General features: G+C 37.6%; 1 protein-coding gene across 2 annotated transcripts in view; it reads right to left on the reverse strand.

Annotated features, from left to right (window-relative positions):
- Nucleotides 1-14,428, reverse strand: part of scube3 (signal peptide, CUB domain, EGF-like 3) — a 124,595-nt gene that overhangs the window by 8,582 nt on the left and 101,585 nt on the right. For both annotated transcript variants that reach the window (XM_048178192.1, XM_048178191.1), the window contains 9 exons: nucleotides 11,753-11,875; nucleotides 11,408-11,524; nucleotides 11,205-11,300; nucleotides 7,784-7,900; nucleotides 5,177-5,335; nucleotides 3,984-4,187; nucleotides 1,785-1,946; nucleotides 1,263-1,430; nucleotides 276-437 (listed from right to left, as the gene is read on the reverse strand). In XM_048178192.1, the coding sequence (XP_048034149.1) occupies nucleotides 276-437; nucleotides 1,263-1,430; nucleotides 1,785-1,946; nucleotides 3,984-4,187; nucleotides 5,177-5,335; nucleotides 7,784-7,900; nucleotides 11,205-11,300; nucleotides 11,408-11,524; nucleotides 11,753-11,875 (1,308 nt within the window). The remainder of the gene's footprint in view (nucleotides 1-275; nucleotides 438-1,262; nucleotides 1,431-1,784; nucleotides 1,947-3,983; nucleotides 4,188-5,176; nucleotides 5,336-7,783; nucleotides 7,901-11,204; nucleotides 11,301-11,407; nucleotides 11,525-11,752; nucleotides 11,876-14,428) is intronic.

Below are 14,428 nucleotides of genomic sequence, written 5' to 3' on the forward strand. Positions count from 1 at the left end.
GTATGTCTTTTCCATGTACTGAACTCTTGTTATTCAACTATGCCGAGGTAAATTCAATATTTAATTCTAGGGAACCTTTAAAGGGGCTACATGTAGAATTCAGAAACCCTTGTTATTAGCGACACCGTAAAATGAGCATCCCTTTGACAAATACATAATTTCACTTAAAATGCCATTTGTTGATCTGATGTTGGTTTTTCTTCCAGATTTCCAATCACGTTGTATAGTCATAAGGGACTGACAAGAAGTCCACACTTAAGGATGAACGGACTCACTCTTGCATTGAGAGACGCTGATGGCACCGTCAAAGTCTGTGGTGGTGTTTCCAGGGCAGGAGATGCAGTAATTCTGTCTGAACTCAGCCTGGTAGGTTCCATGAGGACAGCGGATGCAACGATGAACTGAGGTGTTATAATAATGACCTGGAGAACACAACACTACACACACAAACACAGATATCACATGGGCTGATTTAGCATGACACATGGGCTAATTTTAGTAAATTAAAGACTTAATTTGTCCAGTTTTGGTGGTCTAATCAATTCTTTGTTGAATATCTGAACCATATTACACTTGAGGTAAACACTTTTTGCATGTTTTCAGTGGTTTTGTGACTAAACTAAAACAGGCACAGCATTCGGTTAAAGCATTCGCTTATATCCGTCGGCAACTGTAAGCTCTTTCAGCTGTGGTCTATTAAAAGCCTCAAAGACATCAGGGCTAAAGTGAAGAGAACAAAGACGCAGATTTTTAGGAAGTTTTATTCGTCCACATTCTTCACAACTTCCCATTCTTTTCTCCTCTTCTTGTCGCAAGTAAAGCAGTGAAGACTTGCATCGCTTCTCCTGGAAATTACAACCAAAATCTGCACAATATGGCATTGCATATTATATTCCGAGTTGCGTTGCGGTAAAAATAGCAACAGGGTAGTGTTAATAGCTCACCGAGTGCAACCATTTAACGTCATCGACATAGAACGCACTGTGCACCTAAACAACATGGCGCTGCCCATTGTCCAAATATGTCATGGATTTTTTTAAATAACGTAAATCTTTCATGGCTTTTCTACTGCATATTTCAGTAAGAGACATCATTTACATTATATTAAGCCATACAAGTCTTAATACCAGGGGTTCCCTTTAACTAAAAATTGTGCACCATGTTTTGCTCCAAACATCATGAATATATTACAGTGGTTTAAATAAACACTGTCTAGCTTGATGTAAATGTGCACTGCACTGTAGAAAGTCAAAATGCCTGACCTTTGACCTCACAGTCATTGAAGGAGCTGGCACCCTCTCTTTTGGTACCGAGCCCTCCTCCACAGGGGAAACAGAGAGTTCGTCCTGGGTCGGGCTGGTAAGTTCCCAAGGGGCACGACTGACAGGGCTTGAACCCATCGCTGGAGAAATACCCTGGTGGACATTGACCTATAAAAAGATACCATTGCATTGATTGATATCATTATGTATACACACACATGCACACATTAATATTTATTCTATATTCTATAATTAATAAAAAGGCCACGAGAGAAACAGAACAAAGTTACTTCCAAGAAAAGTAGGGCAAGGTTATACAATAGTGGATTCATCATACAATACAATTTATGCATGGACAGAATTCCACAGGAAATAAAAGAAAGGAGAATATTTAATAAAAACAAGGCAGCAAAGACAGAAAATAAAATATATATACAAATACATTTTTTTTACTCTTAAAAGAAAAATGAATCAAGCACATTTACATCCATAGTAGAAGGAACATCGATTAAGGCTAATTACCTGCACATGATGTGATGTTGCGGGCCCCTAGTGGGCCATGGCGGTCTGCTCCAGGGCAAAGGTCACAGGCCAGCTGACCTTCACGTTCCTGGAACGTTCCAGGTGGGCACTGGACGCAGCGCTCCTGCTCACCATGGTAGTATGACCCAGGCAAACATCTGACTAAGAGAGAGCAGCCAGCAGGGGGCAGCAGTGAGGAGGCTGAAATAATTTGTATTTTTGACAGATGCAGTTTGACAAATTTGACTCTAAAGACCTGTAGTTTCAAGCGATCAATGTAAAATGCTATAATTTGTAACCCAAAACTTTTGCAATAATTTACTATTACTAAATAGCAAATATTTCCTAATAAACTAAACTAAACTTTGATTTAGTTTGTTTTGTTTCTATTGCATTTTGACACCAAATTCTGTTCATTTAACAGATTTTGCATAAAACCAGACAAGGTTAGGCAAACAGAGTCCCCGTCAAATCCATTGTGGCAATAGTTTTCTATATGCTTCAGGTTAATGGCACAATATGTAATTTTTCGCCACTAGAGGTCGCTTATTCAAAACAAAGGCATAGCTTGATGACGCCTTGATTTCACATAATCATAGGAGGAGTTGTCTTCACGTCTACAGCCCATGGAAAAGAATTTGATGGGACTCAGGCAGAAATCGTATTCATGGATGAGCTAATGTATTAAAGATTTATTAACATTGCTGTAGTATGAAGCAGGGTGTGGCTGAAAACCATTGGAGCGGAATGATTGCTAATGAGAAACGAGCGCGACACGCGTCTCGAGAGCAGCGGGACTTTTATTATGTCACAGTCACCACTTCCGCTTCTTCCGGTCAAGCATGTGTGGGATAACGCAGCGCTGTTTATCATATTAGATACATTTGTTTGTAGAAAGTTGTTATAATGCTACTATACTACTACACTTGTTGCACACTGCAGTAAGCTAGATCAATATTAGTCATGGTAAAACATGGTACTCGCAGTAAATCAAGAAAACGAGATTTAAACAATAAGGCTCACTGTGTTGAGCTATATAACATGATTAGGTTTCTGTTGATGAATGTATCCAAACAGTCGCTCACCTGTCTAATAAAACGCACAATATATTAAAGCGTCGTTGGTGTTTCCATGGTTTCTGCAAATTAAAACCGGAAACCGTGGGTAATGCGGGTATGATGTCATTGATAGGCGACACATGATGCGACATGGTCCGTGTCCTGGTTAAAATTGCTTATTTCTTTGGATTTAAACATTCTTGGAAACATCTGGGATAATGTAAGTACACAGGTCAGCAAAATATATAACAATGTTCTACTGTTTTTTTGATATTTTAATCCAAAAATCTTACATATTTTGCCTTTAAGTGTTTTGAACACTGTTACAGAAAAAAAATATTTCACGTTTATGTAAAATGTACTATTTCTAGGATCTCCTGGCAAAAAAAAACCTGCTATGGAATATAAAAGCAAACACTAATAATATTCTCAAAAATAGCTCCTCTTTGTAGACCTAAAGACTTCATGAGTGTCTAATTTAAGTCTTAAATGAATCCACCTTTTCCCTAACGAGCCCACTGAGTGTTAGATTATGGGAGGCAATTCCGGTTTGGGGAAGATCCACTCAAAAAGACTGAAACAAATCATTTCAAATCATAAGGCTGCACTAGAAATAATCCTTATCCTCCACTTTGACTGAATGAGCTGTAAAATTTCCTTCATGTTCTATTTTCAGACGTCAGCTTATGGTATTGACATGGTATAACAAAAATATCTATGGCAAGACCTCTTCCAGTCGCTGCATTCTTTTTCCCCAGATTATTTTCTTTTTTCTTTTGCATTCTGCTCTAACAGTATGAAATGCTCTCCTGATTTAATTTACGATATATCCATGCAAGTCTCAATCCATCTTGAGTTTGTTTGATTTTTAGTAGATGCTCTTGTTCATTCTTATCAACTGATACTATTTTTTATGATATAGCACTCTTACACTTACATTTATACATCTGGCAGGTGCTTTTATCCGAAGCGACTCTGCATTCAAGGTATACATTTACATTTTATCAGTTCTTGCTTTCCCATGACCTTGGCGTTGCTAGCGCCATGCTCTACTGTTTAAGCTCCATGAAGCCCTTGCATCCAGTTGCAATGGAGAAGGGGGTTCATGAATAACAGGCCCCACTCACTCTTCCGTTCTTACCACAGCGGCCGCTGTCTTTCTCTCGGCCCGGTCCGCAGTTCTCCTGCCTCATTGCAGCCTGGGGGAGCTTCTGTGCGACCTCGTACTCCAATCCAGCCACACGGATGAGGAAACGCTCCTGGTTAATGGACTTTTTCAGCGCTTTAATGTACGACTTCATCTGCTGCTCCATGCGCTGCCTTTGACACATTATGTTACAGTTCCCTACAGTAGAACAAGATGACCATCATGACTTTAATGCAGTGCACTTCCATGTTCATCCTGTGCGCTTGTCTGTACTAGAGGTGTGATGAGATCTGCTGTCTCGTGAAATTGCCATGACAAAGTATGAGGGTGAAATTAGGATAGAATATGCCACCGCTACGTTTACATTAGTTTTCCACTACCATTTTGCTTTTTATAGAAATAAAAACAATTTAATTCTGTTGGATAACAGTCACTTCAATCCCATCCAGCCCATCACGGGCAGCAGAGTTGTACGTAGTGCAGCAGGAATCACAGTTCACAGATCATGTGACGAGAGTAAGTGACGAGATGACTGACAAGACCATGGCGGAGGATTTGTTGCACAATAAAGTCTAGCGTCTGATAAATGTCTTATCTTGTAGAACGCACGCTCATCACCTCCGCTCCCTATTCACAGACTACACGTGATGGCGAAATCGAAAGTGAAAGTAAAGCGAGCGCAGTTCTCATTTGAATTCATACAGGAGAGAAGCCAGTCAGTTGAGTTTGTGGCAAAACCTTTTACAGTGCTTGAATATTGCGGTCTTTTACTGCTTATGATAATTCAAACTCAGAAAGTAGAACTTAAATTACATTCATTACAAAATGATTTGTTATTTTAAATGCACCTGTAGAGTATTTTTCTAGTCATGTATTTCATCATTGAGGATTTCCTAAAAAGACTGTAAAACTCTCATCTCATTCTTGTCCATTTTAAGTGAACACACACACACACACTACAAACCGTGGACACACACACACACGGAGCAGTGGACAACCATTTTTTGTTGTTGTTTTTTTTGCTGTGGCGCCCGGGGAGAGATTGGGGGGGTTAGGTGCACCTCAGTCATTTCCTGCTGGTATTGAGAATCAAACCTGCAACCTTTGGGTTGCCAGTCTGACTCTCTAACCATTAGTCCATGACTGCCCCCTAGGTGTTTATTTCAGGCGGAGGATGCAAGACTCACCAGTGGTGTCCCCTGGCTTGACTTCGGCCTCCAGCTCTAGAGTGATGCGTGTGACCTCTTTGCTTGACGGGTTACGTGCTCGACGACCTTTGGCCTTCTTAGACGAGTCACACTTCAGGTTAACAAATGTGACCAGGCAGTTGTTGCACGGTTGACCACCTACAAATCAAGTTATTATTCATAGAGAGGACATTTAAATGTCAGTTTCACATTTTAGAGTGGCATTGTTAATAGATTGTCAACAACTCAATAACTGTTTAAATATATTAAGTGAAATTTAGAATATGTGAGATTTAAAGGTATAGTTCACCCAGAAATGAAAATTGGCATCATTTACTCAACCTCATGTTTTTCCAAGCCTTTACGTTTTTGGTTATGATATGATTACTTTATGGTGAACACATCATCATATAAAGGCATTTATTCACATAAACACAGATACTGTACATAGAGCGAATCACATATGATAAACACAAAAGCTTGTGCATCACGCTCTAGAACAAACTTCAGTAAACTGCAAAAATGATATTCTTCCACAGTATTTTTGTCTTGTTTTTCTTTTCAAATATCTAAACATTCTTAAATCAAGATACTTTTACTTGAGAAGCAAAATGGCTGAAGTCTTGTTTTCTGAAAAATTTATCAAAATTAAGTGGCTTCAAGCCTAAAACAATAATAATTAAAAGAAAATGGGGTCAGAAAAATAAACAGAATTACTGTCAAATGTAATTAGTTGAGTTCACTTAGAACTGGTGGAAACTGATTGCCTTAAATTTAGCAAGTAAATTAGCTCAACACACACAGAGAAAAAACAGCGTTAAAAAGTCAAGTGTCAAGAGCCCAACTAAAGCAAACACTAATCACCATATTGTGACAACAAACTTTATTATTTTCAATAAATCATCAACATCTAAACCTATGGTTATTCTAAATAAATAAGTCAAACATTTTTTTAAACAAGTGAAGCTGTTTTGGGGTTGTTTAATCATCTTATGTTGAAATCTTGAGAGATGTTCAATGTTCTGTTGGGATTTAAAGGGTCTCTGTTAAGTTTTGTGAGGTTTAGAAGAGTAGAGCCTGTGCTTCAGTCCAGGAAAAGACCAGAAACATTGATAATATGCTGCATGTTGCTTTCTTTAAAAGGCAGTAACTGTGTTGCAGTGATGTCCATTAGCTACTTATATGATGTTTTTTAGTTTTAATTACAGTAATTTCAGTTCAATTTTAGATAAAGTATTTGAAAAGTATTTTCAGTTTAATAAATACACAGTTCATTGTTGTCCCAACACTCTTGTATGTCTTTGTATTAACAACTTACAACTTTTTGTTTGAGTTCAGTGTACTTAAATCTTTAAAAGGTGCTGTATGTCATTTTTTGACTGTACACTAAAAAATGCTGGGATAAAATCAACCCAAGTTGGGTTGAAAATGGACAATCTTAGCGAATTGGTTGTTTTAACCCAGCAGCTGGGTTAAATGTTTGCCCAACCTGCTGGGTAGTTTTATTTAACTCAACTATTGTTTAAAAATGACTGTATTGCTTGCTTAAAATGAACCCAAAATATGTTGGAAATTAACATTTATTAATATGTTACAATTTAATTAATAATATTTAAACAATAAATATTTATTAAATTGCTTATTAACAAATGTTCACATTTTGATTATTATTGTTGCCTCTAGTAATTATGCGTCTGATTTTTAATTTCCTGTTTTGGGTTCATTTTAAGCCAGCCATATAGTCATTTTGCTTGGTTTGTCCATTTTCAACCCAACTCGGGTTGTTTTTAACCCAACATTGTAATAAAGCATAAAAAAAAACCCATAATATGTTTGCAGATATTTAAGTGCCAAATTATGTAAGTTGATAAAGTAACTGAACTTGTTACTCAACTTGTAAAATGTGTAAGTTACCAGTACTCAAGTTTACCTCTAGTTGAGTTTTATCAACTCAAAATTGATGAGCTAATTTACTTGCTAAATTTAAGGCAATCAGTTTCCACAAGTTTTGTAAGTGAACTCAAGTAATTACATTTTACAGTGATTTAAAGGAAAAACAAGTTTATTTTATATTGTTATGAATATAAAATTGCTTAATTTTCATGCATTTTTCAGAAAATGTATCTGCCACTTTGCTTCTCAAGTAAATGTATCTTTTGTGATGCACGAAAAACAATGACGTTTGTTCTAGCATGAAATGTACAAGCTTCCGAGTTTACTATATGTGTATGTATGTGTGTTGATTATTGTTTAGATGTAAATAAAATCCTAAATTAAAATGGTTCATAATATAAAGTGACTGTATCTCATCACAAGACCTGGATTAAACCATTCAATTCATATGAATTTTTATATTTTCGGTTATAACCTTACCGGGACTTTTTATATCTTAATTTGTGTTTTGAAGATTAACCACAGTCTTACTGGTTTGGAACGACATGAGAATGAATAAATAATGACAGAATCTTTAATGTCCCAGTTATCATTGTCCATGTAGCAAAACAAGAATGCAACTCCCTCAACAAATGGTTCTACAACCTTATTCCACTACAGGGACCATCAAAATGACATGGTACCCTTCATTTCCTGGCCCCTATGACCTCTGACCTGGCCCGATCTGTCTGCCGTTGTCCTCTGCCCTCCCCTTATGCTTCGGGTGAAGGTGGCATTTGGCGTTCTTGATCCGAAAGGATGTCGTCTGCTTCACTGGAGGAGCCTGAGTCTCTACAACCAAACAAAGAGGCCTTGACACACAACTCGTCATGATTCATATAAAGCCCTTACTGACAACTACTAGCTAACTACATTCATTCACAGCTGCCAGCACGCTACATTAAACATGCTTGATAGAAAAAATAAAACCATCTGGGCTGGTTTGTGGTCTTTGAACATTTGAAGCAGATTCATGTTAGCTTCATGAACACTTATGAGGAACAGCAATTTGAGATCATAGTGTACCGTGACAGGCATCCTAATGTGAAACGAGTCTGACATCAAAACAAACATCAGGCATGGTAAATAAGTTTCTAATTTGCCAAGCGCATCAAGTGATCATGTAATTGGACAGCTGTGATGTATCTGTCATTATGTTTCTCGGAATCATCGGCTGCAGCTGTTCAAAAAGAAACGTCTCATCGGTTTCCAGGTTCTGTTTGCTGGCACTTTCAACAAAATACTAAAATAGGACCTGAATGTCTTAGAAAATGTCTTTTTTCCTTCATTTTCAGCTAATGATCAGTGAAATTGAGGAGCTTAATGTTTAGAAAATCTATTTATTTTATATGTGGCATCCATTACCATGGGGAATATTTTGATGGTGATTTGTTTGATTTATTACCATTAAAAACAACTAAATTAATCAGACAAAAAAAAAAAAAAAAAAAAAAAACCTTGCCAGTACAGGTAACAGTGTTGCAAATTTAGCATTAATTAAGGCATTACAACACAGGTGAACAGGGTAAAAAACTCAACTGAAGATAATCACCATACTTTTTTAAATTACAAGTTTTCACATTTAATTAGATGTCAAACAAGGCACTGTCTAATTAAATGTGCACTAATTTGCATCAAATTCCAGAACAAAAATCTGAACATTGGATAAAGCCAGGTTCAAAATTCTTGTTTCATTTTGTTGACATATTAGTGTTAAATGTTTTTACAGAGGGGATTTTGGATATCTCTTTTTATTACGCCATAAAGCAGAATAATGTGAACAGCCAGAAAAAAAATAAATTTTCACCATGTTTTTAGGATTAAAATGTTACATAAAATCAGGTAAATGATATATGAACAAACCCCTCAGTAAAAACTTTCAGAATATAGTTAGGAATAAAACTGTAAATTTTGGTGTATGTAAGTGCTGCTGAAGAGGAGAAAAAAACTTTTAACCCTTTAAAGCTATGTATTGTAATTGAAATCTACAGACGCAAATAGATAAAGTGGAAGAAAATAAACACTTAAAGTTAATGTTTTCTTTCCACTAGCCTGAAACAACATATTATGAAAAGCCAAACAGCCCAAAATCTCAAATTTGACTGGTGGATGAAAAAAAAAAAAAAACAAAAAAAAACATTATTTTTGCCTGTAGTGTCTTGCCTTAAAGGGATAGTTCACCCCAAAATTTTAATTGTGTCATCATTTACTCATCCTCATGCTGTTCCAAACCTTTACTAGTTTCTTTCTTCTGTTGAATACAAAAGAAAATAGTTTAAAGAATGTTGGTAACCATATAGTTGATGGCACCCATTGACTTCCATAGTATTTGTTTTCCTACTATGGAAGTCAATGGGTGCCGTCAACTGTCTGGTTACCAACATTCTTTAAACCATGCAACGTCAACTGGCGGCCCGCGGGCCAAATCCGGCCCGCCAGAGATTTCCATCCGGCCCCCAGAATAATACTGAATTCAGGAATAGCCTTGTAAGAGGAAAAAGTTTAGGGCTGGTCCGAATACCATTTTTTGATGAACATCGACTATTCGAAGCTTCGGAGAGAGGGGCTGAACATATTTTTCTCTCTAATAAAGGCAGGAATCTGTGTCTGTATATCCGTTTGCATTTTTATTATTTCGAGAACCGTTCATCCAATCGACTTCACAGGGGAGTGCAGTGTCGCATTTGGTGCAATATAGATGGACACGCGAGACGCGACACATTCAGAATTAATAAACTTTTAGTAAACTACAGTTAGAGCAGCGCGAGCGAGAAGCGGCGCACCTCACGCGGGCAGGGCTTATGCTCCGAGAACGGACACTGCACTAGTGATATAAAACGCACACACACAGGTCTGTTAAATTAAGCAATACTTTTAAGGTAGTCTAATAATTGTCTGACTAACAAATTGACACAGAAATTTAAACAAAGAAAAACGAAATTAAGTTAAATTAAAAACGAGATTAATTTAGATTGATAATAACGGGTAAAAATGCTAATACATTTTGTCTATTATTCTATTTTCCACAATGTCAAAGCAACAAAACACAAGCTCAGACATGCACAAACTCCGCTGTTCTGCGCTCTAGCCAGAGAACACTCCCGTTGCTGGAACACGCGTCGGTTCTATTTCTAGCATGCACGCGTTTTCTGCGTGGCTCGAGCACGCCTGAGACGCGTGTCTCAGTGTGCAAACTCCAACCTGTTAAATATGGGAGCCGAAATAAAAACGGACACGCCACGCAGCTGAGTCGCTCACGCAGCCAGTGTGTCGCCGGCCTTATTCAAGGGGGAATGAGAACCGTTTTTTATTTTTAATCTAACGAAACAAAAAGCCTTCTGAAAAGTAGCTTGTGCCATAGCCTGCCTTCAGTCAAGAATGACGATAAACGCGTTCTCTCATTGAACATCTTTTATTGTTTCACGTGCTCATTTTTTCACAAATGTCAAAATTTTCCTTGCCTGGGATTTGCGCACAATTGCGTGACAGTGATGGACAGCTTGACAGCCTCACAAATATGAAGCCTAAAATATCGCTATCGCCCCCTGGTGGCTTGCTGCAGTACAGGTAATATGTAAAAAATAACATAAATTTGGAATTAGAATTAGTATATCAAATAATAACATACAGTATTAGGATACAATTCGAATTTTATTTTATATTACGAGTATCTGGCCCTTACAGTGTCTGCAGTGAAAAATTCTGGCCCTTGGACAAATATAGTTGATGACCCCTGCTTTAAACTATCTTCTTGTGTTTTCAACAAAAGAAAGAAACTCAGGTTTGGAACAACTTGAGGGTGAGTAAATGATGACAACATTTTCATTTCTGGGTGAACTATCCTTTTAAGCCGATACTCAGCAGGATCTAGCTAGCTTATGGCCAAATGTTGGTTTGTAGTTATTGATACACACATAGTTAATATATTTAATAGTTTCTATTAACACATCAAACTATATTTAAAACCTGTACCTATACTGTTAAAAAAGAAATACAACAAGACAGCAAAGTGTGCCCTATTTGTGGACCATTAGTCACCAAGATTCATTTGCTCTTGAGATAAGGAAGGTGTTAGAGGATGTGTGTATGATCTTACCTATGCAGCTCTGGATGCTGCTTGTGTTTAATTTGCTCTGGGATTTACCTCGCAGGATGGGTATTCCACAGCTAACGGAATAACTGTTGTCTGATTCTGTGAAACGTACAATGAAAACTAGCATTAGAGTTGAATGGCCAAGTGTGTTATGCTGTTACAAATATTAAAATTAGGTATTTTTTTGGGGGGGGTATGGTATGTACCTGATAGATAATGTGCTTTGGACGCACATGTGAGAGAGCAGCTCTCTTTTTTCCCCATCTTACTGCAAGTGAGGGTGGCTTTGGGGACCACCAGATTGGAAGCACATTTCACTGGCTCTGTATGATGTGCAGAAACTACAGGTTTGACTCAATAACATGGAATCTGTCCTGTATTAGTATGCATTAAAATTATTGGTCCTATAATTTTTGCAAAGACAAGCAGTTGACACATTTATGACACATGGAACTGAAAGCACTCTTTGGCATTTGCATCTGAACCATAAGTTTTCAGTTAGGTTATAGTGGCATCTGAATGGCCTCTAGGGGGCACTCTTGTCCACATACCGATACAGTCCTTCTTGTTCCAGTGCAGTTTGTAACCAGGAGGGCAGGTACACTCGTAACTGCCCAGAGTGTTCACGCATCCGAACTTACAGCCGCCCCGGTTAATGCTGCACTCATCAATATCTACAAAACAAAACAAACAATAACAAATAACTGATCTTTGTTATAAAGGTCAATTATTGGAACAATAATTGGTTTGAGAATTAACTGGCTTATAATAAAGTCTAAATGAAGCTTATATAAGCATTTAAATACATAGTTGAATGCTTTTAATCTTTTTGGTTTTATATCTAAAACTTTTATTTAATGTTATTTAGCACAATTTTCAACTTTGTTTTTACTTTATATTAAAATAAATTATAAATATGGGCATTCAACTGAATTTACTGTATTCACACTACCTGGATAAACTATTGCAGTCAGGGTTGCCATGTTTTCACAACAAAACCTGCCTAATTGCTACTTAAAACTAGCACAAAACTAGCCCAATCGCATTTCAGGTGGGGTCCCCCGGTAAAATTCACATTCCAGGGGCTAAATATCATGCTAATTGGGGTCGCTTTAATCCGCTGACATAAAAAACCCTGGGGAAACAGTGCTAAAGTAGCTCAATCCTACGTGAAACCCTACAGACTTGGCAACACTGACAATGCATTGCAATCCATCTGACCTTCCATTAGTGTGACGAGTTCCACTACATAATTAAATCTGTGAGAGTTCAGTGCATGAAGTGTAAATTTCACAAGTAATTACAAATAAATGGCAAGTAACACTGAATTAAATGTCACATTTTAAAGTAGAAAACATACTTGTAAAACATACTCTAATAAACTTTGTTTTATTTACAACTTCAAAAAATCTTTTTTACTGTGTAGTTACTGCCCAAAACTGGATCAAAACCAGTAGCAAAGAAAAAAGAAGGAAAACCAAAGACTAATGGAAGAAAACAACGAAGATAGTTTGATCGAGTGTATTAGAAACAGAGTCAGAGGGGTAAAGTGTGTTTCAACAAATCTGCTTTCTGAAATGTGGGAGTTTCAAGAGTTTCTGAGTGTTTCTTTAAAGAATAAAGAGCTTGCTTGCTAGGCTAGTCTAGTTTCCCTTCTCTTTGTCATTCTCTTGCTCCCCATCAGATTTGAACCGGCTCCAGGCTAAACCTTTGACTTTCACATTTCCTTTCCCTGTCTGGATCCCAAGCCTAAAAAGATTAAGAAAGAGGGACGGGGAAGAGAAAGTCAACGTTAGGCTGACGCTTCTATAGCTAAAAGTCCTTTTTAGGGCAGGTCAGTCCACTTGGTGACCATCTTGGTAACACCATCAGCCAGCTATTTTTAATTCATGCAAGTCCAGCTTGCATCAACCTGAATAGAGAAAGACCAAAACCAGAATATACGTGTACTATTCCTGTAAACTTTGCAACAATCACAGTTACTGGAAGGGGGCACAGGAGATCAGCAGGGGGAAAAAAAACCCCCAAAAAATCTGTGGCAACAGTGTTCGAGTGTGTGAATGGCGGTTGGCTCACTGCCTTATGTAAAGCGGCACAGAATGCCAATTCCTAAAATATCCTTCTTCAGACCATTGACTTTGCACCATCTAAACAAGCCCAGATCCTCGACACAGAAAAGCACCTCATCAGTGGACGGCATCAAAAGCTGCTGTTGTGAACTCGCCGCTCCCCTTCAACAGGAGCACAAACACCACGTTTACATCGGACACAACCATGAAATATGTCAGAAACAGAACAAGGCATCAGTTTGCTTTGAGGGATTTGTCCTGTCGCACTGCATCCAGTGTAGACAGCATCAATGAATATAATGGGTCTTTAGTCGCGTTGTGTGGCGCTGCTCGCGTCTGGTATAGACACGATAAATGTGAATATTTTAAACAAATGGTAACATTTTAATATGGGGAACAATTCTCACTTTTAACTAGTTGCTTATTTTCTTGCATATCGGCTGTTTATTAGTACTTATAAGCACATATTAATGCCTTATTCTACATGACCATATTCTACATCCCTTAATCCTACCCAACACATAAACTTAAACACTACAACAACTACCTTACTAACTATTAATAAGCAGTAAATTAAGAGTTTATTGAGGCAAAATTCATAGTTAATAGTGAATATGTGTTCCCCAAACTAAAGTGTTACCAACAAAAACTTTCAGTTTTTATTTTTAGCTAAATTATTTGATAGTCAGAGGTGATTTGAGGACTTTTTAAAAGGTTTAAAGGGAGGTGTGACCAAAAAAGCGTGAGAACCACTGAACTAAACAGAGCGTTACTGACAGACTGGGAAGAGAGGTGCTGCAACAAGGTCAGATATGAGATAAATTATGTGTTTTGCATTCAAGCATGAAAACCTGTTCTAGTAGAGCCCAAAAACAAAATCAAGTCTTTGAAAAAGGACACAATATGGCCTCTTTAACATCTATTTCCCTGCAGATAAGCCGTCAATGGGAAACTGATGACCATTCTCTGGAAACAAAAGAGAGAGCTTCATTAATCTGGCTTTATCTAAAAGCTAACAGAGAGAAACGCATTCATTATTTCTGGTCCTCTCAACAATAGTAAGACATATACATCACTAAATTAACTGCCCTCATCTGCTTAATCAACCCTGAAACAAGTGCACTGAAGCAGCCAATTCTGGCCGAGAGCTGGCCGTCA

Source organism: Megalobrama amblycephala, linkage group LG24 (assembly GCF_018812025.1).
Source record: "Megalobrama amblycephala isolate DHTTF-2021 linkage group LG24, ASM1881202v1, whole genome shotgun sequence".
Lineage (NCBI taxonomy): Eukaryota > Metazoa > Chordata > Actinopteri > Cypriniformes > Xenocyprididae > Megalobrama > Megalobrama amblycephala.